The sequence below is a fragment of the Phoenix dactylifera genome, chromosome 2, assembly GCF_051530095.1.
Source record: "Phoenix dactylifera cultivar Ajwa chromosome 2, Ajwa_hap1_PhDact_Kaust_v1.1, whole genome shotgun sequence".
Classification (NCBI taxonomy): domain Eukaryota; kingdom Viridiplantae; phylum Streptophyta; class Magnoliopsida; order Arecales; family Arecaceae; genus Phoenix; species Phoenix dactylifera.
Genome location: NC_143191.1, coordinates 38,148,646 through 38,175,665, shown reverse-complemented (window position 1 = coordinate 38,175,665; position 27,020 = coordinate 38,148,646). Strand labels below are relative to the sequence as shown.

At 37.0% G+C, this 27,020-nt stretch overlaps 3 protein-coding genes across 3 annotated transcripts; 1 reads left to right on the top strand and 2 right to left on the bottom strand.

The window, feature by feature from the left end:
• Window positions 1-2,837: 2,837 nt before the first annotated feature.
• SWI3B (switch subunit 3) lies at window positions 2,838-10,078 on the bottom strand. Its single transcript, XM_008807261.6, has 6 exons — window positions 9,818-10,078; window positions 9,324-9,700; window positions 5,255-5,662; window positions 3,731-3,866; window positions 3,185-3,312; window positions 2,838-3,067 (listed from the first exon to the last, which is right to left on the bottom strand). The coding sequence occupies exons 1-6, from the start codon at window positions 10,038-10,040 to the stop codon at window positions 2,873-2,875; spliced, it is 1,467 nt and encodes a 488-aa protein (XP_008805483.2). The 5' UTR covers window positions 10,041-10,078; the 3' UTR covers window positions 2,838-2,872.
• Window positions 10,079-11,201: 1,123 nt separating this feature from the next.
• Window positions 11,202-14,593, top strand: LOC103718417 (cyclin-dependent kinase B2-2-like). Its single transcript, XM_039128085.3, has 8 exons — window positions 11,202-11,573; window positions 12,641-12,782; window positions 13,091-13,152; window positions 13,242-13,353; window positions 13,507-13,600; window positions 13,731-13,800; window positions 13,889-14,027; window positions 14,246-14,593. The coding sequence occupies exons 1-8, from the start codon at window positions 11,362-11,364 to the stop codon at window positions 14,336-14,338; spliced, it is 924 nt and encodes a 307-aa protein (XP_038984013.1). The 5' UTR covers window positions 11,202-11,361; the 3' UTR covers window positions 14,339-14,593.
• A 1,232-nt stretch (window positions 14,594-15,825) lies between these two features.
• On the bottom strand, window positions 15,826-26,633 carry LOC103718434 (protein PIN-LIKES 3-like). The gene is made up of 10 exons (XM_088714674.2): window positions 25,886-26,633; window positions 23,772-23,943; window positions 22,119-22,198; window positions 21,758-21,882; window positions 20,787-20,908; window positions 20,169-20,567; window positions 17,406-17,506; window positions 16,607-16,659; window positions 16,339-16,524; window positions 15,826-16,214 (listed from the first exon to the last, which is right to left on the bottom strand). Exons 2-10 carry the CDS (start codon window positions 23,904-23,906, stop codon window positions 16,090-16,092), a joined length of 1,326 nt encoding a protein of 441 aa, XP_088570800.2. The 5' UTR covers window positions 23,907-23,943; window positions 25,886-26,633; the 3' UTR covers window positions 15,826-16,089.
• Between the last annotated feature and the right edge of the window lie 387 nt (window positions 26,634-27,020).

Below are 27,020 nucleotides of genomic sequence, written 5' to 3'. Positions count from 1 at the left end.
GAAAAGAAATTGCAAAAGAAGTTAATGTACAAGAACAAGGGACAAGCCTGTTGGAGGTGGCTTTGTGGCTGTCTAAAGTCCTAACCGAATATAAGTTGCCCCTGGAGGACCAAGTGAGGCCTTTCTTTTCAGGAGACACTTGAGCGTTTCTTTCATGCCAGATGTACCACATAAGTGCCATGTACAGCCGATCCCAAGCCAAAACTACTACTCAAGCAATAGGCTGTATTGAATTGTCTCCTCCATAGAGCCACCTCGTTATCAAAATTGGCTATTTGGCTAAAAGTAAGATATTTAGGTTTCTGAGATTTTTTTTTTTTAATTCTCAATCTACCTTCTCTGCACACCATATCCTAATCCACCAAGCAATGAAACCTATTGATATTTTCTTTGCCCTTCCAAAGAAAAGCTCTTCTCATCTTATCAAGCTTGTTCATCACCCATCTGGGGAATCAAAGATGGACATATAATAGGAAAGAAGGGCTAAAAGCACAACATTGATTAGGCATAAGCAGCCACCCACCAAAAGCAATCTGCCCTTCCATGAAGCAAGTCTCCTGCTGATCTTTTTTCAATTAGAAGCATCCAACATTACTTTAGAAGTTTCTTGTTATAAAGCGGCAATCCAAGGTGACGAATTACCTAGGCTCTCCTCTTTCAATTCATCGTGTGGCAAAAGATGAAGCTTCAATGTCGATACAGATAATCAAGCTGTAGTGGAAGTTGATTTTGAGCCCCGTCGGCTCCTCAAAAATAAACAGAAGATTCTTGGTTGCAATGAGACTTCTTTTTTCATGCACAAAATAGAAGAGAATTATTGGCAATGTACAAGCTCGTAAATATTTTGAGAACAACAAGGAATATCACCGATACCTTCAAGACGATCTCTTTTCTTCGACACCTTTTGCTTTGGTTACTGATGATGTCCTCTCTGTATTGCTCAAGCAGCCAGACAAGGCCATCGAAGCTGAACAGAGAACGCAAAGATCCGTGCGGGCGTATGTTTGGTCCAATATCAATTATTCGCTGAGGAGATCTTGGTGCTTATATAGGATCAAGAAAATCTAGAAAATACTTTTTGGCTAGCCTTTTTGGATGATATATTGGGTTGTGGCAGGGAAGGGCATCAATTCAACTACACCACTTTAGAGTAAAGCCCCAACCTCACTCACATTAAGGAGAACAAGAAATCTCACAAGGGTTTTTTTAAAGTCTTGCAACTCTGGAAACCATGATCTTGAACAAGCTGTTAAGAGGACTGTAGGACGAAGATCACGGACTGTATGCAAGCTTTCTTTCTCAGGAATAAGAGTCACATAAGCATAGTTGAACCTGTTGAGATCAAGGACCCCATTGTGGAAATCTTCCAGGATAGCCCTGCTATCATCCTTCTGTGGATTCTATTACCTCTGAAAGAATCACAAGGCGAAGCTATCTGGGCCCGGAGCCTTTGATGCACCCAAGGAAAACACTGCACATTTAATTTCTTCCTATGTAAAATCGGCTACTAAGCGCTCAAGATCAGTAGAAGGACAGCCATATAGAAGATTTCCGATCAATGGAAATAGATGAGGTGGCCAAAAAGAGCCAAAGAGGTTCCTGAAGAAATCATGAAGCTTTGAAGTGATCCTCTCCTGATCTGCGTATTCCACGCCATTATCAACAAGTGATGCGATAAATTTCCTTCTTTTCCTGCCGGATGCCATTGTGGAGAGAGAGGGAAAAAAAAACTCTATTCCTGTCTCCTTTCAGCCACGTAATTCTTGGCCTCGTCTCCAATAAAGCTCCTCCTTTTTAATCAATAGCTTAAGGCAGGAAAACAGAAGATCTTGGAGCAACAGAACCCAGTAATTGTGCATATGGTGAAGTTTATTCACTAAAATTAGTGAAAAAGCTGAGTTGAACATAGCAATTGATTAGTCCTCATTAATCAAAGTTTTGTTAACGCTACTCTCTGGGGAGACACAATTTTACCCAGCAAACCTTGAGAAGTTTCCTCAAGACTGTAGATAGCCCAGGAACTGCATTCAAGGTTAGCATCACTAGATGGAAAGTCCACGCCCACTGCTTGAGGCTCAGATCCAACACTCCCATCCTTCAGCAATGTCCAGTTCGGCCTTGAGTGACCAGAATCATTTGATGGATGCTGACCGGTTGGGTCGCACTGCATCCCGAGCTTGCACATTTCTTTTTCAACAAAATATAGAGTTCCATACTAGACCAGCTTGGCGGCCAATGGATTGCAACTCTGAAGTCTATTTGACAAATATTATGAGTTTTATGAAGATCATTTGATGTCTGTACTTTCAAATTAATGTTTTAAACTACACTCTCTCTTGCTATTTTAGTTTGACTGGAGACGACCGTGTCCATAATTTGTAATTATGTTTTAACAATTCTTATCATAATCTTTCTGAGTGTCAGTCAGTGGGATTGGTTGAGTAATTGAGGATCCGCATCCGCTGCACGAGCAATGCTACACTAACCAACAGTCTGAACGGTTCTCCACAGTTGGCTAGTTTAGTTATGATTGATATGATGGGTTCATTTTTATTTCCTCGATGTAGTGGATTGCACATGCATGTCGCTGGTTCAGACCTCATTCATTCTGCAACAATTACCTAAATCCTGTGATTTTTAAGAATCCCATTTAAGAATGACCCTTTCTCTACATTTTAGCTGCAACAAATTCAAAGAAATGACCATGGAATCCTGGTTATGTCTGTGTTTCTTGCGTGAGCACCCTAAACGTTGGAGCTGCACTTGAACAGGAGATTAGTGTAACCTAATATCAGAAGTGGGGTGAAAGAAGAAAATGGGTAGGAAGCAGAGAGAAATTGTTACATATGTAGTAGATTAATCTGTTAGACGGTCAAGTTACATTACTGTCAAGTCTAAACTTCTCCAAATCATCATTTCCCTTAAACATGAGCCGAGCATTGTGCTGAGAAACTGTTGACTGATCAGCAAATAGTAGATCCTTCATGTACCGCAGCTGCAGCCGCTCTCTCTCCAACTGCAATTCAACCTCCTCAAAATGTACAATCTTATCCTGGACATCTTTCATCTGCAGATGTATATATGAAACATTTTTTAATCATTTCCCATAAAAGAATAAATGAATAAACAAACATAGGATTAAGCTCTCAAAATAAACATGGAGATGGCGGATGAAAAAGACCACCTGAACTTCCACAATGTCAGATATGGATCGCTCCACATCTTGGTGTTCCCTCTCAAGCTGTGAATGCGCCTCTGCAGCAGCCTCTTTAATGGCTTCTTCAACAGGTTGATCATTTGGGCAGAAAGCCTCTGCACAAGAAGAATACCACCCTTAATACTATCATAGAAAATATTAATGAGATGCCCAGATAAGAACGCAATAAAAAGAATCCAAATGAAATCCATGAGGCATAGGTGGTGCTCCATACATGATTACTCATTGAATTACGTTTCTAACAAAACAAAAACAGGTGTCAAAACCTATCTAACGACTTTGACATCTTTAAAGCATTTTTTCCTTCTTCAGTATCTACTCAATCAATACTGAAATAACTGCAAGTACTAAATTACGTCTGCACAATCTTATCAATGGAAATGGAAGACTATCCATTATTAACTTTCATCACAGTAGTATCAGTTATGGACAGCTTACAAGACTGGTTGTACGCTAACAAATATAAACAAGAGAACTTTATTTTAATGTAATCCTAGTTAATATAGCTTTTACCTTTTTCATCTATTCCAATGTTTTTACCATTCAAACTGCTCATGCTGGCCAGGTCCACCTCATGTAATGCTGAAATGGCAGCTTGGGCTGCAGCTTTGACAACATCTGAACCAGCCATGGCAGATAAGAAAGCAACCTGAGAAAGCACAACTGTTAATGTTCAGCTCCAAAACATTCATCAGGTACACACATTTAGTGTAATTAACTAATTAAGCAAAAAAAGCAGGACCTTGCATGCTTCTATGGATTCCTAAGGATTAACAACAAAAAGAGAATGCACTCATTTGATAGCTTGTGAACAGCCAAAAAGAATTGAACATTGGACATATATTCCAGGGTTCATCCTAATCTTATGCATAAAACTAGCAGGGACTCAACTTACCAGCTCTAGGGGGGCGGGGTAAATAAGGTGCTAGGAGGTGTACAGTTTAGTAGGACACTTCAGAAATCTAGCCCATATATACCTTAGCAGGGTGTCACTCTTCTAAGCTGTAAAACCCTTAACATGTGCCAGACCCAACGACAAGCGGCACCACCAGCATGAACCCATACCTATACCGTGGCTTCACACAGAGATCTCATATTGGAGGTAGGTCGAAGTGTCAATAATCACTTAATGCTCAGCTAAATTCCCACCGGACCCCCTGTTGTTGAATTAGCAGGGAGCACTGTGATTCAAAAACATATTACATCCTAGGACTCCAACTTTAAAATCTACACAGAAAGAGAGATGATTATCCTCTCTTTAAAAGTTGACTAGGCATGATCGTAATTCTTTAACTGTCCAAAATGCAAGCTATTTGATTGAAATGCATAAGCTGACTGTAACCACAAAGTGTCAACAGTGAACTAAATTAAGGGCTTGAGACTACAATTGAAACTACTATCCTAGGGCAACTGCAATCAATGAACCACTGATTTGAGAGAGGCTGTGATGATTGATTAGGTGAAAAAATTTAGCTTTGATGCATAGTTCATAACCCATTGAGGGAGAAAAGATGCTGCTTGATGAGCTGTCAATGGTGGGCAGCTTTAGTTTTTTTCAGATTACAAGGGATAGATTGGGCATGCATTAAGGATTGAGAGCACAAGCCTTACAACGCATTGGCATCACAATATCATATAGCAAAGTAAATGATGGATCATAATGACTCGAACAAGCTCCTAGGCCTTTCAAGGGTCTACTTTCTGAATATGAAGTTTCAAAAAAGACCTGAACCATCTACCAATTAAGCACCCTGTTGTTTAGCTACGTTGATGTGATTTCATGTAAATGAGGCAGAAGAATCACACAAGCAGACCCATCTAAATGAGATATACAGAGCATTTAAAGCATAAATAAACATATAAATGCATAAGGAAATAAATAAACACGTTTCCATAGATGTATTATCAAGGTGAAGTACTTAACGACATTTCCTAAGATTACTAGGATTTAAAATGAGCGTTTTGAGGGGGGTAATAACCATATGCTGCAGCTGACCTACAGATTAACCGACTCCAAGTACAAAGTTCAGTGTAAACCTGAGCCATGATTGGGTTGCTTGCATCTGTTAATGGTGTAAGATGCCTTCGCTTTGTAGGACATGACACTGCAACATTTGTCTCTTCATGCCCAGCACTCACGTGATCATTTTTCTCATACTGCTTACCATCTTCCCCAATTTCTGGAGGCCCCAAGAACTGCTCTCCAAAAGGCAACTTGATGAATCTAGCAACACAGTCTTTCTCACTTCTACTACCAACATGTTCAGCCACCTTTTTCCAGTCTTCACCATAGTGCAAAATGGCCTCAAGTAGGTGAAGAGTCTCTTTGTCAGTCCAGTCAGTTTTCGTTTCTTCACTGATATCAACCCGTTTGAAATCTGTTGAACTAAGGCCAGGCCTATAGTTGCCACGAACAAAGCATCTTGCGCAGAGAATAATGTCTGCCTGATAAACAAAAAAAGTTACAATCAGCTCTAAAAAATTTCTCTCTCCTGCAAAATTGGTTATTTAATATATCTCAGAGACAATTGTACTGAAAAGACAAAAAAAATAAAAGTAAAACTCAATAATTTGAATTAAATTACAAATTTTTATATTTAGTGCATTGTTTTAAGTCTTTATCACCTTCAAGTTTTGGTGACATATCGCCATGGCAACTTGGCATCTAAATCATCAGCTGTGAGATATTAGACTCGAGTAGACCTAATACATTGTATAATCATATGAGCCAAACCAGAAAGGCCACAAAAGATTTATAGAGCCAAATTGAAACCAAGTTAACAAAGATTCAAAAAAGCAGACCCAAGTCCAAGTCTAACCATTGGGTTTCAAGCCTAAGACAGCCAAAGCTCAAATCAATTGACCACCAGCCAAGGTTTTCAAACTGCCAAGATGGTCATACATGGTGAACCCCTTCAGAGTCTAGGTGTAGTGCCTAGCCAGCAACATGGGTCCTTAGAGATGAAATCAAGGTTTGCCATCTCGATACTGGACCCCATATCGGTTATAGTATCAATACGCCCGATATGGAGGCCGGTTTGGCGTACCAAGTGTCAATACACCCCTTGCACCACATACTGGTTCGATACCAGGCGGTACGATCAGTCGCACTGGTACCGACGGATATGGCAAACCTCGGTTGGAATTGTATAATAAGCTTAGTTTCCCAACATTAAATGTCACCAACTCATATTAATGGAACAATAAAATCGCATTGCTCCATCAATCATTCAAATAGGGGAAGAAATATTTGATGGATGGTAGGTACACGTGGTTGATTCATGGGCAAACAAGTATCTATTAGATTGTTGTATTAGAAATTAGAATAAAGTATGAATTAGATGGTGATCAACTCGTCTGATGTGATTAATAACCCATAAGTCGCTCATTCCTTGGTTTTTTATAGGTGTGTTTTGTTCTCTTTTTTCCATCTGTGTTGGGTGGCGGGCTGCAAAATCTAAACTTGTATTATAGACCATTTAGTAAATGGAGCGTTGCCTGTACAAGTATCAACAAAGGCATTGTGCATGTAAGATTTGAGGTGGGTAAAACTACAAAAGTATCTGCTCTTCTATATCGAGCACCTTATTGGATTCATAAACATACTCTCTTATTGGCAAAAAAATAGTTTTTATATATGTCTCTATATCATCTTTAAGGCAACGATAAACCAAAATGGGTGCTTACAAAAAAGAAAAGGTATTTATCAAGGATGTAGACTTCACGTCAAGCTATGCTTTATGCACAAATTGTGCATGTCAGATCTGATTGAGGTAAACCACGAAAAAGTTAATTCTTCTGTAAAAGAGACCATTCTTAGATTCACATATAGGCGCCCTTTTTTGGCAAAAACAGTTCCTATGTCTATCCCTTGCTAATTCCTATATCATATTTTGGAAAGCAATAGAGCAAAGCTGGATGCATCTATGGAAAGGAAAGTCTGCTTATCAAGGATATGGATTTTACACCAAGAAAGACATAATGGCTAGTGCATGATGAGGGAATTCCAGTCATATATAGAATAGGTGTAGGTAAATTCTGCATAACTGCCTCTCTAGTGTATCACAAAAAATTGATACATGTGTGCATTTATGAAATGTTAGCACTAAATACATTGAAATGCATGTGCAATTCCAAATTGAAATATAAATAAAATAATTGATGTAAGAAACGTTATGGACGCTCTAGCGGTTTCAGGCTGAAACTGCTAAGTAGCATGTTGTATTAAGCACCTGATATATCAAATAAAAACCTGCTTCCACTACGCTATAGGATCAAAGTGGAATGGATTAGTTTCCAATTGGATGATTTGGATACCTCTAGTTCTGATGCTCAAAGAGCAAACCTCTTAAAATAGCAAATGACAATTGATCATTGAGATAGTTAATCATCAATTTGTCATTTGACTTTTGTATCTAGACTCAAGTGGAGTCCATTATCTATTGCTAATAATATTTTGTTTGGTGAATTATGTTATATGATTATCCATATCTTTCTTCAATAGTTAATGTTGTATAATTCTGTACATTTTCATCTTATGAGTGGTATTATCATGTTTAGCGGATGATGATATTTATCATTAGATTGTGGACCTGTATGTTATATAGATATCGGTGTGATATCATGATGTTAGGTGGTGATGTTTTAAAACTTTGCTCCTCATACTTTTCCATTAATTTTGGAGTGAAGTTGATGTAAAATATTTATTTTTGATACTTAGTAACAAAAAACATTGATATGTTTTGGCAGCCCACTTTGGGCATATAGCACCTGTTATAGTGCCAGCTATCCACTATTTGCTCTGAAACCTCCCAGCAACTGCATACCTACTACAGGCTTTATAACAGATTGACTATAAATTGAATCAAAGGAATGTAATCATATATGGTAATACAAAATGGTGCTCATATTAGATGGAAACATTGAAAAAAATTTCATCAAAATGAATGTCTTATGGACTACGACGAACTTCTCATATGAGTTATGAGAGGAAGCATAAGTTTGACTTAATAAGGAGAAACTGACAAAGAATAATTCAAAATTATATTGGTATATGTAATTTAAATTTGAGGCAGCTCAGTATGTTGAGCAACTTAACTTTGTACTTGGAAGCTACCAAAAAAGAATGGTAGAATGTTGCCCTTAATAGGAGTTATTGGATAAGGATCAATTAGTCAATCATTAATAGTCAGGATGAGCCTTTGGTGATAACTATGGTTTATATATGCTGTTATCAACATTAGAAATCTCAATCTACAAAATATCTTGACCCCACATCAACACCATATCACTTGTTGTACAACTAATATTGACATGGGGGTATTGTCTGATTTGGCAAACTGTGAGTAGATACAGGGGGCATACCACACCTCGTCCTGTACTAGTATGTGACCAGTACATGACTGTGTACCATGAGATTTCATACTTCATCATCATCTGTATGCAGCTAATGAGACCATGGACCCATGGGACAATGACAGTAATCATATATGAAAACACATAAAAGGTAAGTATATGAGCATCTAAGCAATGCATTCGAACAGACTATAACACATCAAGTTTTAGAATGGCACATGGCATTAACAGCCAGAGAAAGTTACATAGTTCAAATGAAAGGTAAAAAGATTGTTAGGTACATAAGTAGTTGCAAATTCTATATGCTTCTGGGAATGTCTTAGACATGCCTTATGGAGAGATATGACACAGGAGAAAGGAGAAAGAACAGGCATTAGACTATGTTAGCACAAACTAGACTGTATACTATAAGTTACCCACCTAGATGTCAAGTGAAACTACAATAAAAGCAGTCACCAATCACAAGCAATTTGGACTTGTAAAAGCTATGGCATTTGAAGATTTATTAGCAGTCGATCAAATTTAGAAAAAGAATTATAAGCATTTTTAAATTCTTACTAACTGATTTATACTACTCAATATTCACTAATTTATATCCATGACCTAAATCAACAAACAACTACTAACTCTTTGTTGTAATCTCCCGTAAGTACAGCAATTTGGAAATGTTGCTTTGTAGTCAAAAATATACCCAAAAGGAACACTAAATTTCAAAAAGAAAATTACTCAAGCCAAGAAATCAATCACCAACCTTATCAGTAGCAAAGCAAGCGATGCTACAGACTGACTTGCAGTTGCTGCACAGCTTCTTGGGGCTCTCCTTCTTTTCTAAAGCTCCCTCAGTCTCTCGCTTCTCCTTCAAGCTGGGCTTTGCGGATGGAGCATAATTGATCAAACCCCACTCCTCGAGGAAATCAAACACCCTTCGGATCGACCCTACGTCCCCGATCAGCCCTCGCCGGGCCTCGGTGAAGGTGATCTTCCTCGAAGGGTTTCTCCTGAACCGTCTGATGATCGAGTCCCTGTAGTACTTGTAAACCCTTGGGTTCCTTGAAACTGACTTCCCGTCGAAGAACTCCGGCAGGATCTTCCGCTCTGTCTCGTGGATCTCTCCGAAAGAAAACCACCCTGGACAAAGGGGGAAAAACAATAAAACTGCTGAAAAGGAGACAAAGCTAGGGTTTTGGAAGGGTGAAAAGAATGCTCCGAGGGGAAAATTAGGGATTTCGAGGGACTTTGAGTTACCGGAGCAGCTGGGGATGGTGATGGTGTAGGAGGGCGCGGGCGCGGGCGCGGGGGAAGGTTCCGGCGTCCGGGGGCTGGCGGCGGGGAGGAGTTCGGCGGGGTCGGCGGCCGGAGTCTCAGATTTGACAGCGGGAGTGACCGGAAGAAGGGGGGTTTGCAGCGGCCGGGGGGGATTTGCCGGCGACGGGGCGGGGGTCTGGGCGGGCGGCGGAGGCGTCGCCATGGGGACGGAGAGGGAAAGGTGTGGACGAGGATTCAAGTACCAACGGGATGGCCAATTTACCCCCACTGCACATATGAATTCCGAAACTTGTCCTGCCGAGGGACGCGTGGTTTCGTCAGGTATATCCGGCAATGCATTTACCGACTTAATTATTTTCCAGTTTTCACCGTTTTCTTGAAGAAGACGAGCATGCAAGAGCAGGTTCTACCACATGGGAGGATGAAGGATGAATTACAAACAGGGGTTCAAGTTTTTTCGATTATCATAATTTTATGACAAAGTTCACATTTAGAGATAATCAATAAGAGTAATTATAGTGCTAACCTATCAAGTTCACCATCCTTGTCTCTACTGGGGACTAAAATATAACATGAAAATGATGACTCATTATCTCTCACACTCTTCTTTTTTAGATACACCGGCAGCTCATACTAATCTCGCATGAGCATTATCTCTCACATTCTTTAAAAGGCTATCAAATAGAAATAAATTTAACTGTAGCTTAATACTTTTCTAAGCCATGATCATTTGCAGAGGACCTTCTTTGATTGGTACAAGGAGGTAGGGTTGCAAGCCAATTGAATTTAGCTGCTTCCGATTTGAAACTAATTTTAAATCAATCTAAACAATCTAAACCAAAGTTTTTGAGATTAGGCTTGGAGTCAAAAAAAAATATGGTTTCATATCGAACTGATCCTATACTAGTATAATACATACACTCCTGCGTGAATATAACAAATTTGATTTTTTTTTGTTTATCATAAAATGCATCAATAAAATTAATAATTATAACTATATGTATTTATGAATCAAATGTTGTAGATTATATTATATCTACATATTGTATAGTAAATTTTATTGTATAATATTTATCATTAATGATCCGATTTAATCCTAAAAATAATAGATCAATAAAATTAGTTGCAGTTCAATCCAACCTGACGTGCTTGCAGTTGTACAAGAGGTGGTGCAGATTTTTTTTTGGTTGTAATATGCGGGATCCAAACCCTTTCTTTTATCAGAATAAGTAAATAATAAAATTAGAATATAATTTTCTATTAGTTTACACATAATTCGAGGGTTGCAATAGCAAAATGTACAATGCCAGGGTTGGATTTATAAATTCGATGTTTAAGGCAGCCAATCTCCCGTCTGGCATTTGAATTTTGAAAAAATAACGTTCGGCACCCCGCAAGCCCCAAGAAACCCCAGCCGATACACAGCCGATAGAAACCCACTGCCAAACCAAACCCCTCTCCTTCATCAAATCCTCTCCCCCCCTTCCGAATCTTTCTTGCTGCCCTTTCCCCGGAGAGGGAGGATGGGCGAGAGAGCCATGGATCTCTACGAGAAGCTGGAGAAGGTGGGAGAAGGGACCTATGGGAAGGTGTACAAGGCCCGAGAGAAGGCGACGGGAAGGATCGTCGCTCTCAAGAAGACCCGCCTTCCCGAGGACCACGAAGGGGTCCCTCCCACCACTCTCCGAGAGGTCTCCCTCCTCCACATGCTCTCCATCGATCCCCATGTCGTCAGGTCGTCCCTTCAACTTAACCCCCCATCCCTCCCCCGCCCCCCCCCCCCCCCCCCACCACCCAAAAAAAAAAAAGACTCTCGGTTTTATCTCCTCCCTATCAAGGGGCATTCATCTGGAGAACTTCTTAAATTTCCATTTCTGGTGTCCTAATTCATATAGATGGGTTTTGGTTCTTTCCAATTTTCTTGGTTTAAGATCCTTTGATGATCTCTGTTCTTGTGATCGCTAAAAGTGCACTCTTTTGGGGTTTGTACAGCTCGAGGCTACGATTCTAAGGATTTTATTTGGTATATCTTTTCTTGGTTATGAGATCCATGATTTTTGTTTCCATGATTGATGAAAGTGCTTTCTTTTGGGGTTTTACTACTCGATGCTACAATTATAAGGGTTTTAGCTGTGGTTTTGGTTTATTTATTCATGTTAATATATTTATAATGATTCTTTTTCATATGTGATGAGATGAAGTCTAGAGAATGGGCTTTCTTTTCATCCATTAAGATTTTCTTGATTTCTTGAACTGAAGATTTTTCTACCTTCTTTAAGGGAAAAAATCAACAGCAGTTTTATCTGGCATGCTTGTTTTGTAGGACATAGGCGGGTTTTGATTATGCAAATTTGAACTTTATTTAATGGTTTATCATTCCAAATTTCCTATATTATTTGTTTTATTCTCTTTTGTTGGTATTATTTGCTTTTAATGTTTGTGTTTCTTCCCATATACCAACTTATCTTTAATTTTTGCTCAAGATGTTATTTGGATATTATCAGAGAGATGCATTTCTAATCTATCTTGCACTCTGTTTTCTTTCTCCGTGATTGGCTGTGATAATATTTCAATGCATGGGTTTTATTTTAATTTCGCTAACTGGGCTATCTTGAATTGCATCTATATTTTATTGTTTTCTTATGTTGAATTACTGTTGATTCATGTCCAAAGAATTCTAGTTTACTACTCTCGACAAGCACATGCTCCATCAGAAATAGATCATTCCTCTTAGGACGAGGTGATGTAAACCTTTCTTTTAAGGTTGGTGTGATGGTTTATTTTGTTGACATGTTACTGTAGGCTGCTGGATCTCAAGCAAGGTGAAAATAAAGAGGGGAAGTCAATACTGTATCTGGTATTTGAATACATGGACACTGATCTCAGAAAATACATCAAAAGCTTTCGTCGTATGGGCAAGATGATTCCACCAAAAGTCGTGAAGGTAGCTTTTTCGTGGATATTGATATATACTACATCAAAATAATTAAAGTTATGTGTGATGTGTATGAAATTTGTGGCAATAGAAGCAATTTTTTTTAATAATTGAAATCTTTGATAATGTGACCAGGATGATAGTTTGTCCATGAACAATCTACATACCTTCTTATCGAAGAACCGGTGTTATTAATCTTAGAAAAGAATAAATTCTGCATTAGTAATATTCTGATGATTTTATTTGTTCTGCTGAGATCTCTTTTTCTTTGAGACAAGTTCGGCTGAGATTTCAGAAGCTGATAATTGTTGGTGCAGGCTTTGATGTATCAACTTTGCAAAGGTGTTGCATTCTGCCATGGTCATGGCATACTTCATAGGTACATATAAGTTGGCTCCAATTTTGCTTTAATCATAGCCACCCAAAACATTGTCTCATTTTCTGCTGGTAATTCTTCAATCAATATAGGGATTTGAAACCTCACAATCTCTTAATGGATCGCAAGAGAATGATGCTTAAGATAGCAGACCTTGGACTCAGTCGAGCATTCACTATTCCTGTTAAGAAGTACACTCATGAGGTTTGGCTCGTGAACTTAGAAGCTTAATATGTTTGTGTTTTGAAAGTAATGTCTCATTAATCACCTTACAAGAATCTCTTTCACCTTCAATTCCATGTCTGTTTATAAGATTCTTTGATCATTATCAATCTGTTGTGTGATCCATTCATTCAGATTCTGACACTGTGGTATAGAGCTCCTGAGGTACTTCTTGGGGCCACACGCTATTCCACGCCAGTTGATATCTGGTCTGTTGGCTGCATATTTGGTAGGAAATCTTGCTTTCTTTGTATGCGGAATTTATATTATAAGCAGCATAGTTTTCTTCCTTAAAAAATATTATAAACAGCACAGTATATATGCAATAAGCTTTTTATCCTGGGCTTTCTGAATTTCAGCTGAGCTAGTTACAACTCAAGCTCTATTTGCTGGAGACTCAGAACTGCAGCAGCTCCTTCACATTTTCAGGTTCAGTAGTTTGTTGATCTTCTGCTCTCTCCCTCTTTTTGTCAGCCATTGAATTGTCTTTATAAGGTCAATCTTCTTTCTGGTACAGATTGTTGGGTACCCCAAATGAAGAAGTGTGGCCAGGAGTCAGCAAATTAGCAAATTGGCATGAGTATCCTCAATGGAGCCCAAAGAGTCTGTTGTCTGTTGTCCCTAACTTAGATTCTAAGGGGATTGATCTACTCACGGTGAGTTGGTTCTTTTGTGAGTTCTGAGACAATCAGTCTGGATCTATGCAGCAGCCACTATATAAAATATCAAGTGGCTAATGTACTAGAGGAATCATTTTATATTTGTGTGCTTTCATGCAAATATTTTTTTATTGGTTGCTTTTAGCCTTCTCTCCTTTATTCTCAGTCTTGCATGACATGCATGCCCCTAAGCTAGGTGTTTTTCTCCCTTGCAGAAAATGCTGCAATATGATCCTTCAAAGCGAATTTCTGCAAAGAAAGCTATGGAGCACCCATATTTTGATGATCTGGATATAACAAATTTGTAAAATGGTGCTGCTATATTTCTTGAAAAATTGGAGCCTTACTTTCTGACAAATTGTGGCTGATGTCAGCTGTTGTTTTTCTGTTTTACATGCTTTCCTCAAGCAATGGTAGTCTGTGATAGCATTTTACTACAGGTAATGAGTATAGCCTGTATCAGTAAATTGCTTATCTGCAAAATTCAGTATTGTGCAAATTGTTTGGATGCAAGGTTAGGATATTATGATTTACATGCTTTAGTATGATCTTTATTTGGCCAAGGTAAGCTCGGAACAAATGCAATGCCGTTGTTTTTCTCTATTTATGGCTTCTATTTGGAAATATTGCCATTTTATGTACTAGTCTGTGATTGCATTTTACTACAGGTAATGAGTATAGCCTGTATCAGTAAATTGCTTGTCTGCAAAATTCAGTATTGTGCAAATTGTTTGGATGCAAGGTTAGGATATTATGATTTACATGCTTGAGTATGATCTTTATTTGGCCAAGGTAAGCTCGGAACAAATGCAATGCTGTGTTTTTTCTCTATTTATGGCTTCTATTTGGAAATATTGCCATTTTGTGTAGCACAACTCCAAGATGAGTTTGGTTGCCAGAGATCCCTTTCTAGGTGGAGGGCAATGAAAATAAACTCTTTAAGACTGACAAAAGTAGGAGTCCTGAGTTTGTTTACTTGCATATGGAACAAGCTCACACTTGACAGATTATTCAGTTTTACATAAGGCAATCAAGCACATGATCATGATAAGTATTTTACAAACTTAAAAGAGGACAGGTAACCACTAATAATTTTCAATAGGTTTTGAGTTTTGACAGATCAACAGCATTTAGCTGTAGGAATATGTCATCAGCTATACTAGGTATTCACAGCACCATCTATATAAGTTAACACTTTGGTCAAAACCAGTACGTAATCAGCATAAGACCATGAATGATAAGGACAGCATTGCCTGATTAATATAAGCCTTGCTCGATTATGATGATTTATCAGCGTAATTTTTTTGTATTCTTTGAGTTTGTCTTTATGGTGAAAATTGTACTAGGCTCGGAGAGGTTGGATGCAAGAAACAAAATGTTATTTTAATGGTCTAGAGATTTTATACAGTGAGACCCTTCCCAGTTTTAGAGTCGCAACAACACCAAGAACAATGACAATTGCATTCTAATTTCTAAAACCACAAATATTGCACCACCAAAATGAATAATGCACAGGTCACTCATCTGTATTTTCCTGGTGAGCTGTAAAGAGCACATTTCTCTGAAGTTTCCATTGAAAGAAAGGTATTCCTTTTCTGCTCCACTAAAATTGCAAGTATGTACAACCCAAGATTGAAAATTTGAATCCTTTCCCTTGCTAGCTGAAGTACCCTTTGATTATTGTCGATATGTGATTAATAACTTTTATGCTATACTTTTCAGAATATATCACAAACTCGGAGGAATATTCCACTTTACTATCCCAGTAATCAATATTTGAATTGTCACAATGTGTATAGGAAATAGAAGTATTGGTTACTCCAATGCAAATCCCAAACAAACATGTCAATTAACTGGGTGCATTAGATCAAGCAGTAGGTGAAACTTTTTTCTTATTCCTCTGATTGTCATAACTGTCTGCTTTAATTCCACGGTCATCCCATGCCGCATCCTGTTATAGCACAATCAGCAAATTGTAGAAATGTCAACTTATGGAATTCCCTGCTGAATATGTTGTATGGTTAAGAGAAGACCCCTTGCCAAGGTTAAGAGAAGACCATCATGACACAAGCCACAAGAAGAGTGTCAACCAGAGGGTGAGTGCCACTGAAGCCACAGCATATGTCCATAGAAAAATAACAGATAGTTCTCCTTCACCAGCCTCAAACATTTGGATCATGGAAGCTGCCAGTCCACAAAGAATTCTCAGAAATTACAAAAGAAACAGCTACATAGACTTTGATGTAATTTTAGGGATGTTAGTTAAATGCTAACAGAAACCAGGATATAGGGGGGCTGAGCATATTACCAATGTTCATTGCAGGTGGAACAGCATGCTGAAGCAGAAGAATAAACTGATATAAAGGATCTGGGTGCACAAGACCTAGATGAATTGCCCCCTTTACTATGGCTGCCCCAAATAAGGGCAGTGCAATATAGCGAACAACTGCAACTCCAAGAATGAGGGTGGATTTGACACCGGGACCATGTAAGCCTGGATAATTGCATTGAAGATTTATTAAAAACTACTTGCAAGGACAATGAGCATGAATAAAGCATAACCAAAGAATCATGACCTTTGGTAAGGTTTCCTCCTGTTATCAAGATGAGACTTGGAATCGTGCCATTACTGCAAGCAAACACAAATATATATATATATATATATATATATATATATATATATAGAAAGGGTGATTCGATTAGTCTTAGAAGAAGCAGGCATGTCATCTAAGCTGACGCTGTTTAGAAGTGGAATATGTAGAAGAGGTTTTGACATATAAATTATAACCTCAGAGCATAGAAAAGGGTACTAAAAAATTGATTAGCCCTCCAAGCAATCCAATTCTGTAGCATGGCCCTTTCCAAATCACCCTCTATGTGCTCAATGGTTCAGGACAAAAGAAAGAAGGAAAAAAAGAAAAAAGAAAAAAAATGTAAGCACATATAAACTTGATGGTGATCATTAGCCACCGAGATCCAGTTTTTGACTTTGGTCCAGTTAAAAATTAAAAACAATATAGTTCCATTACGTTGGGTGTAAAAAATGTTTTCTAGTAAATGTGTTCTGTAACAAAAAACAATTTGATTCCTCCACGAAGAGCTTTGGTCAAAAATATTGAATCCATTCCTGGTACTAACTAAATGTAATACTCATGGTTTACAGCATTTGTTTGATTAAATTATAACTCTTTATTAGTTCCTAAGAATGCTAACAAAAGTTGCTACTTGCAAAATTTAAAGATGCTATCTTCAAAAATGTTGTCATCATATTGGCACAATTTACCTGGCAAGTGCATGTCATAGAGAACATTGACATCTATAATGTAAGTGTTCAATAGACATAATATTATTTGGATATAAAATTAAGGATCGTACCCCAACAAAGCAGCTGAATCTTGAATAACACGAAGTGGAGCATCTTGACCTACAATTGCTTCTCTTATTTGGGGGATCACACCGATAATAAATCCAATGATCTAGTAAGAAAGATGCAAAAAATAATAATAATAGTTTGGGGACAGAACGATCAATGTCCAATGTCAAAGCTAGACTTGAGTTCACAGAGTAATCAAGTTTTAATTAAGAGATTTACACTACCCTGTCTTTATGCGGTATGTCAGAGACAATCATCTTTCTTTCTTAGATTTCAGGATCAACTGAACATTTAACGAAGATCAGGTCAATGACCATGCACAAAATAAACTGCCCTCACAATAAGTTAATCAAGATTAATTTAGTTTTTTTCCCTTATTTTTGTAATGATAGGAGACATTTAACTTGCTAATCTTGATTTGACACAAAGATCTTGACATTGTAAATTAGCAATGAGAGTTCTTATTAGATTGTCAGTGCACCATTGATATTCCAACCTGCCTTTCTTGCTTTGCAAAAATATCTAGCTTTTCTTGGAAACCAAAAAAAAGAAACAAGAAAACAAAATGGAGGGTGGAATCGTGACCAACATATTATTCTGGAGAAAATGGCATGTTAAGGTAAAGTTTTTTGTTATTAAGCTTTCAGGAAAAATGACTGTAATTGTCCTTCAAGAGATATGTCACATTGTGGTATCATATGCGCCAAGAAACTTTGCAAAATGTTTTTAGGTATCATGGTAGATTCGTGTCATCTAAGTTATCATTTACAAAATTATTATAGTTCAGGGTTCTCAAAGTACTATCATAGGGACCAAATTATGGCTGAAGGCAGGAATAATGTTGCCAAAGGTCACTTCGAAGGGTATGCACTTTCATTGAGTTATCTATAAGTGAAATATCGAATAAACAATGATAGTCCTTTTGCAAATAGTCATCAATTAAGTGAAGTACAAAGCATATCAAGATGTGATGAAACAATTTAGATACATATAATATAAAAATGTGGCATGACATTAGTGTTTAGCATGTAAATAATATATTATAAGGTAGTTAATTAAATTATATTGAGGCCAGTAAATGAAAGAGAGAAGGGCTTTTATTAGGCCAGTAAATGATTTAATCAAAACTCAGTCAAGAACAAATCAAAAACCTTGAACTGAAGAGCATGCTATCTGCTGAACCAATTTATTAGGTGCACCAAATGGATACTGACCCATTGCAAGTTAACTTGATCCATGGTACAGGATATGGCCGGATTGCTCCTACATCACTTAATTGTTCCATATAGTTTTATATTATCTTAGACAGCATATCAGAGTTATTAAGGAAAAAATTACTGATTTAATTTACTAACTTGATATTGCTCTCCTCAACAAGAAATGACACACCCACTTTTCAGAAAAATAAGCATACCACTCCGATGGTTGCAGGCGCAAACATCCTTTTAAGGTGAACTACTCCTGATAATTTGCTCATAAGATTTTTAATCTTATTTAATCTTGGTGCCTGTAAGAGATCGTAGATATGGTTAAAATTTGATAAAAAGGTAGAACATGAATATATGATAAAAGTTTTCCAGCAGTTTCTCATCTGACATCTATCCACAAATAAATATGAAACTCATAAATAAGAAAAGAAAGGTAATAATTTTTCTCTTGATATTGTTGCAATATTCATATTATTTCATTTGATGAGACAAACACTGGCAAGATCAAAGTTCAGATTAATACTTATGAACAAGTTGAAGTGTTAAACTAATCAAGGATGAAGGATTACAAATTGTCCTTGACTCCTTGCATCAATCAGGGCTCATATGCTATTTACAAGAGGCAGAAACACCATTTATCATAATGTCAAATTAGATACTAACAAGATGGTATTTTCCCCCCAATTTAGATAACAGAAAATTGCAGACAACAGCTGCGCGCAGGGCCCCTCACCAGACATCGCAGGGGCCCTTTTTGAGATAACAGAAAGCCATCAGATACTTCAGAATTTAGTTTAAGATTTGTAAAAACATCAAACGCGCTGAAACACATTATGCTGCAGTGACAACTGAAAAACACATTAAGGAAAACCGTTTTCTTTAGAAAGCAAATGCAACAAAAACGTGAAAGGAAACTGTGGGTTCAGTCATCCATAATAGAGTGTAATGCACATAACTCCGTTCTGTTTGTGATCTAGAATGTCAGCTGCACCTTGTGAAATGAGGAAATATTATTCATGAGAGGTTTTGTGTTGTAGGGAATACTATGTACTTTTCTCCCTGCATTTTTTCCCCATGAATACTTAAATTCAGAATTAGTGCTGCCGATGATAATGATACCTGAAATTAGAAGTTTTGATAGTCACGAAATGTTCTCGAATTTTGATGGGTTATGCTTTGACACTAAAATTGATACCTGAAGCGACTTGCAAATTAACCCCTAGTTTTTGTGTTTGAATGCAAAGATGGGAAGGCATCTATTACCTGACAACAGCATAACATCAAATCAATTTGGAAAACATTAATTGCAAATCTGTATATTAATGTTTTACCCCAATTGAAGGAAAACAAAGCTTTACAAATATGGCATTACATCATTTACAATTGCAATATCATGAAATAGGTAAATGGTAACAAACAAACAACTTCTGGGACATTGGAATACTTAGAGGGTTTTACCCTATGATTTTCCAAAAGCTAGCTCGAAGCTTTTCTTTTTCAGTTTGTACATGTATATTCTGATAATTGATCATATTTTCAACTGCAACTCTCATCAACCATCAGATATTGCCACTTGTGTCTAAAATGATTGTTGTAATGCTTTGTATGGGAAATATCAAGAAACAATAAATAACTAGCATGGAACTTGTTAGTTAAGATCTGGCTTGAAGTGCAACAAATAAAGGAGCAATGCATGGAAACAATCTCCCCTTTTGCATTATATTCCTCAGATTTAACTTGAAGAGTTGCACATTCATCTGAAGAAAGATAAGTTACCATGCAGCCACTAGTTGATGCTTCCTCAGGTGTGCTGCGTGTGCAGCTATGAGGGAGTAAACTTTTAGTTTCTTCTGGAAACTCCACTTTTGGTAGGTTGTTGTTCATTTTGCCTTCTTCACCACACAAAGATATTCTCACAATATTGTAGACATAAGACCACTGCAGAATAGTGCCTATCTGCATTATTAAAATAATCAATAACAATTAGCACTAGCTTGTGGACAGTTGATTGTTTTGAAGTTGCTGATTACTGATCAGTAACTCATGAACATGCTATCGAACAAGTTTATCTGCACATGTAAGTCACTTTAATAGAATATCGCATGAAGACAATCCACATGTATTGCACAATGGAAAAAGGTCACCCATTTGGTCAACTAAAGTCCAAAAACTTACCGCCATTGAAAGGGATGCATATGCTAATCCATATGTACCACAAACATCAGGACTTCCTAATGGGGTACCTTTCTCTTTGCACATTGCAGGGACCAGGATGAGAAGTAAATTGCCCACATTTCCTGTAATGAAAATTTACTAAATTATAATCTAGTTCCTCTCTGAATTACACTAATGACAGGTAGAGTTGTTGCAGCATATAACATGAATCCAGAAGTAATCTAGATTTTCAACAAAAATTCTTTTAGTTTACGGAAAGAAGTCAGAAACTAGAGATGCATCTAGTATTCACTATGGTGTAAATACCTTGAAAAATCTAAAGGAATGATATAGAACACCAATACGACAATGCTAAGTCACTCATATTATTAGGAGTGGTGAAAGCTTGTCAACACTATGATAAGACATCGAGCAAAAAGACACTTGCGGAATTAAATGTTCCCATGGATACGTATCTATGACATTGTTTGGTGTTTGCAATCCATATGGTCAGCATAGAGCTACAAAAGAGCATAACTAACTTGCACGTATTTGACAAATGTCTCTTTGAATATCTAAAATTTCATATAAGTAATAGGGGATGCAAGAACTTTGCAAGCTCATTTGGAGACATAGAATAACTAAAATTTTACTAGTTCATTATTAAGAATCTAATAGTGATAATTGTTCGCAACTTCTTTAAAGAATTTTGCATTTGACAAGCTTAATTGCTATTGCAATTATGGATGTCTGGATGTTGAATGTCTGCTTCAGCCCCGATCATCTCTTTTATCCCATAAGCAGCAGTAATGGAAGAGGAAAACAGGCTTTAAGTGTGAATTAGCATCCCAGACCAAAAGCTCGTAAGCAAAAACCAAAAGGACCCATAGTTGCGTAGTTATATAGGAACTTTATCGGGTGACATTAAAAATTTTACATTATTAAAATACTGAAGAATTCGAGAATGTTGATGAACCCAACATTATATTTACCAGCAGAACAAGATGCCAAGATGACGCCCCTCAAGTAGGTAGGAGCATTAGTGATTTGGATAACAATCCATCCAAGTGCAGAACCAATTACAAAATTTAGCAAGAGATTGACTGGCATAAACCACCTGCATGATTTAAAAAATTAGTATTTTCTCAAACACTCTTCCTCTCTCCGAATAAACTTAATCACATATATGATTGGATAGGCTGTGTATCCAATCCATTTAGATAGAGTCTCTAGGAAGACAGATATTATAATCTTTGTAAGTGTTGCTAATGCTTAGAGGGGTACACCTTGTGAAACCATGTAAACAAAACTTTGCACTTTAGAATGATTTCAGATAGAGGAGAAGGAACTCACAATAAAACCATGCTCTCCAGTGTGATAGTTTGAGATAAATTAGTGGCTACAAGAGCTGGATTGAACACAAAGAATACAACCTGCTCATAGACAACAGCAAACTTGATTCTGGATATTCAGAAATGAATGAAAACAAGTCTGCACTTACAAAATTGTCTTATTAAACCTAAAAGATCGCATAAGACAGTAGAAGTATACAAGGTTTAGGAGATTAAGCGAAGATGAAATTGATGATATGAAGCAATGCGAGTAAAAAGAGAAGGGAGAAACAGATCAATCAGATAGAAGTCTTTAGTACATTGAGCAAAAGGGACATTGATTAGGAACTGGACTTCCAGAAAGAACACACGCTTATTATTGATAGTGATGAATGTTAGAATATAAGAAACAAGAAAATCTTTTAACCATAAGACTACCAAGATCAACTTTGGTAATGCTAGAAATTTGATCTCATATTAGCACTTCTGTTAAGCTACTTTTTAGTGCATCTTAATCCAACTCCATCCTAGAAACAACCTCCAACCATATGATCCATGGTTTTGCTCCAAATAAGAAATAAACAGGTTCAAGAATACTTCTGAATTGAACTTCTTTGTGTATGAAATACTAACCACTTATGAGAATATCCGGAGAATAATAAGTGCAGAAAGTTCCTAATCTTGATAATGTGACTATTCAAGTAACTATCCATAGTTCCTAATCTTGATAGTGTCCGTAAGTATGTACGTAACTTGAGTAAACCTAAACCATAATTTTGATGCTCTAACCAATTAATTTTCTATAGCTTAAACTTGAAAAAGTGAGCTTCTTTATTCTGTATGCAGCAACACTATCTTGTAGGTGAACCAGAAGAAAAACAAAAGAAAACTAACTATTCGAGTCTTTGATTTAACCTAATCAAAAGTCCTGCCAATGTAGCCAATTTGGAAGCACATAAGTAGTATTAATGCAACCTAACCGACCGATGTTTTTTGTGCAATACTGTAATCAGGTTTGTCTAGAAATAACGAAATTATATTAGCTATGACCTATGAGTATACCATGCTCCTACTCTATACGAATTCAGATTGACAAAAACTGTTATTCTCTCATGCATGTCGTATTAGAGATATTTATGTGAAACAATTCTGTGAATTTGTACCATAATCGTATTTAATTTAAACCCACCCCTACTAACATGGTTGGTGGACCAAGGAATTAGTGTGGGAAGCAGTTCGGTAAACAAACATGGCATTCTGCACGTAAACTTCAGATAGCAGAGTTATTGTTGGGAGGTTCGAGGGAAAGATAGGTAGAATAAAGGGGGCACCTTCTGTAGTTTGTCTACGAAAGATCTTGATGGACAAGAAAAAATTGTAAGGGAGGTCTTGCAAAATAGCATGGATAACAGAGTCAACGCAAGGAGATGCACCCTCAGTCATTGAATGGAATGCAAGATAAAGATGCTGGAGACCTATTATATGGAAGCACCAATGATATTTGCAATTGCATCCACATATTTGTGATGCAAGCTGCTATGATGAGTTCAAGAGTTAAAACAGCCAATAAGAAAAGGGAATAAACCCTAAAGACCCTAATTTTTTCCTTCTAATATTCATTACGATAAATTAAGAAATCAAGAGATCTTATGAATTTCACACTGATATAACTTACATTGTTCAAATGCTTCGTTGCATCCTTGCCTATAATGCCAATGCGGCGCGTTGCAGTAATTGATCCAACACCAGTCAAGAGAAGTACATTTAGGACTGGTACTGATGCAGTGATGAAAAGATTGAAGAGGCCCATATGGAAATCAGCTTCAAGAGTTTCCCAACTAATTCTTCTGGAGAAAAGGATCCTGATCAGCTACTGTGGTAAAATTTCAACTACTGGAGAAAAAGAAATTGATCATTTTGTCAGTTAAAAGTGGTTCTTTTAGTTGAATGTATGAAAAAATTCTCTGATGAATCATGTCTAATTACATATTTTTCGTCCTTTTTCCCTGATGGCCAAGCTTATCTTTGCTGATTTCTGCCGTTTTAAGTTCCTCACTACCATTGCAACCCATTCTTAGCTAACTCATTGATAACCCCAACCATATTCCTCGGCTTCACAGACACAGCATAGAGCTTTCGAGTTCTGTTCTTTCATAAACACGCATCACACCAAGTATTGATCTCCAATATGGGCTTCCATTCAGTCGAAACAATGTTTCTTATTTCAAGGACATGTTACACAAGAGCACAGATCATCTATGGGGCGTTTGGCATGGGATGATCGTCCCAGGATCAAGAATGATGTGGATAGAGGTGATGAGATCACCGTATTTGGTTGCACCACGGTGATCCTACGTGGCGGTGATCGTAAGTCACCTTCACTCCTCAAATCACCGCCCAACCCGATGATAAGATACCCATTCTGGAGGTCGGAAATTCAAGATCACCCCAGAATAGTGATTCTGGGTTGAAAGTTAAAGACAAAAATACTTCTCAATTTAGCAAAAAAATTGATATATTAATATACCATCAATATATTATGTCAATGATATATATATATATATTATTATGTTGATATTATATATTATATTAATGATATATATTATATCATAATATATTACTAATCATATTATTATTGAAGGATAATTTTAAATTATAGTAGAAATATATTATTATATTTTATATTTATATAATGAAAATATTTAATATATTACTTCTATTTATCTTATTTTCCTAATCAAAATAATTATTAGTATTAAAAAATAATCCATAAATTGCATTCAAGGTTAAAGATTAATAATTTATAGGATTAATAAATATATTTTTATAGAATATATTAATAATTAATATATTGATAAATATATTAATATTTTATTATATTATATTTTATATGATTAATAAATATATGATAAGGGCTACTAAAAGTAGAATATGTGACAAAATTATGGAGCTATTATAGGAATTAGCATATTGACTTACATTTTTGATTCATGAGAATTAAAAACATATAAAAAATCCATGTAAGATATATCAGGGATATTTGTAATATTATGTAGTCGGTGATCTTGGATCTCTGTACCATACCAAACAAGTTACTCACGGATATTCGAAATTTTTAATCACTGGACTATGGTATTCGGATTACCGAAAATCTTAGATCACCATGGTAATCTTGTTGGGGTTACCAAACGCCCCTATAGGGCGCGGGCCATACCGTAGAGTGCTATGCAGCCCTCGATGGCCGCCATTAAGAGGTGGACGGCCATCAGACAATGCAATCCACAAGCACATGCCGTGTCATCTCTTGATGGCCCTCCATCTCCTGATGGCGGCCGTTGAGAGCTGAACACAATTCTATGGTGTGGCGCATGCATCGCAGAGGATCTTGGTTAGTTACAAGAGTAGTTCAATATGCCCTTGCCTTTTCCTTTTAATAATTTTTTTTTTTGGTTAGAAGTTGTCCATTAATATAGAGCACACAAGAAACTCAAAGGATAACATAACATGTCCGGCTATATTGGATTTTCTTTCTTCCTTCTTAAGAAAGTCCATTCCACTCTTCTTCTTCTCGACTCCTTCCTTCAAAGAGAACCATCTAAAAAGACTGCTCTCTTACATGGAGATGATATTATTACAAAAAATAAAAATAAAAAAAAATCAGAGATGGACTTTGATTTGAAATAGAAAATGCAGCAAGAACTGATCAAGAATATGGAACAAATGAACATGTAAAGCTATCATGAGATGGAAGGAAAATAAAAAGAAAGGAAAAATAACATAAACAATTACCTGCTATCACTCACTGGTTGTTGCAGTTGGCTCCAACTCCAATCGACTCTTCTTCTCCTGCTTTCTTTGCATTCCCTTCTCTTTTCATTCAACTCGAACCCTTCAACAATGGGATCATTCTTGAAGATAGGTTTCTAAAGTTCATGAACTTTGAGTTCTTCCATCACATGTTCACGTCTCAATGATCTGATAGAGATCTGGACTTAGGATGCTAATTTGTGGTAGGTCCAAGCAGCATATCAAGCCAAGCCACGGTAAACCAATCAGGACCATATAATCATTGGGTTTCCAAGGCCCCTCTCCACCTAGAACCCTGTTATGTAGTCCATTCTCCTATTTTATCGTATTTTATTATTTTGTATAGTTTGCTGGAACTCACAATTAACATGAGGCATCTTGAACGAGAATGGTGTTTTATGGAAGCCATGATTGATTGGCTACTGATGGTAGAATGGAGATAGCTAGGGACATCCATGACTCCTCGTCTGCACTTGAAATGATATTTGTTACCTGGAAGCCCTCACCCCTAAATTTTATCAAAGTCGGCTTAGATGGTAGGAGTAGCGGGATTTATCATTCGATGATCTGAATCGCTCTTTGTACCTATTGGAAGGAAACAATTATTTGACATCTTAGTTCCTAAGGCAGAGCTACAAGAAGCTTGGGAGGGACTTAGATATAATGTAACCGTGTTGAGGGCTACTCATATTCCTTTTGAAGTTCGCTCATCAACGGTGATTAAATGAATTACCCATCATTTACGGCCTATGGTTGAGCATTTTTTGCTATTGGATATTCGAAGGCTCTCCAGAAGCTGCATCGCATTTCATGCTTCTCATATGTATTGAGAGACGAACTGAGTAGCGGACTAGATGGCATCTTATATTGCAGATCACTTCAACGATATATTATGGACTCATTATTCTAGCACTCTTTTACAATATCGTTTTACTTTATTTTTTAAGTTTGTTGGATATACTCGGATGGATATAAACATTCCGTTTTATCAAAAAGGGTTTTTATATTTTTTGAGAAAAATAGGGAATTTGTCTCAATTCAAAAGGATTGTAGTTAGATTCTAGAGAAGATGGTAGGAAGGTCTCTCTCGCTTATGCATCGCTTTTAAAGCAGCACT

Bases quoted from the DNA above. Each gene is read 5' to 3' on its own strand.
- SWI3B (XM_008807261.6), bottom strand. From the start codon at position 10,040: ATGGCGACGCCTCCGCCGCCCGCCCAGACCCCCGCCCCGTCGCCGGCA. The intron at 5,663-9,323 runs GTTGGTGATTGA...TTTGTTTATCAG, and splicing joins CTTGCTTTGCTACTGATAAG to GCAGACATTATTCTCTGCGC. The intron at 3,068-3,184 runs GTGGTCTTTTTC...ATACATCTGCAG, and splicing joins CTGACATTGTGGAAGTTCAG to ATGAAAGATGTCCAGGATAA.
- LOC103718417 (XM_039128085.3), top strand. From the start codon at position 11,362: ATGGGCGAGAGAGCCATGGATCTCTACGAGAAGCTGGAGAAGGTGGGA. The intron at 11,574-12,640 runs GTCGTCCCTTCA...ATGTTACTGTAG, and splicing joins ATCGATCCCCATGTCGTCAG to GCTGCTGGATCTCAAGCAAG. The intron at 13,354-13,506 runs GTTTGGCTCGTG...CCATTCATTCAG, and splicing joins TTAAGAAGTACACTCATGAG to ATTCTGACACTGTGGTATAG.
- LOC103718434 (XM_088714674.2), bottom strand. From the start codon at position 23,906: ATGGGCCTCTTCAATCTTTTCATCACTGCATCAGTACCAGTCCTAAAT. The intron at 21,883-22,118 runs GTGAGTTCCTTC...TAAATCATGCAG, and splicing joins CTGGAGAGCATGGTTTTATT to GTGGTTTATGCCAGTCAATC. The intron at 17,507-20,168 runs GTTGATGAGAGT...CTTTCTTACTAG, and splicing joins ACAAGTGGCAATATCTGATG to ATCATTGGATTTATTATCGG.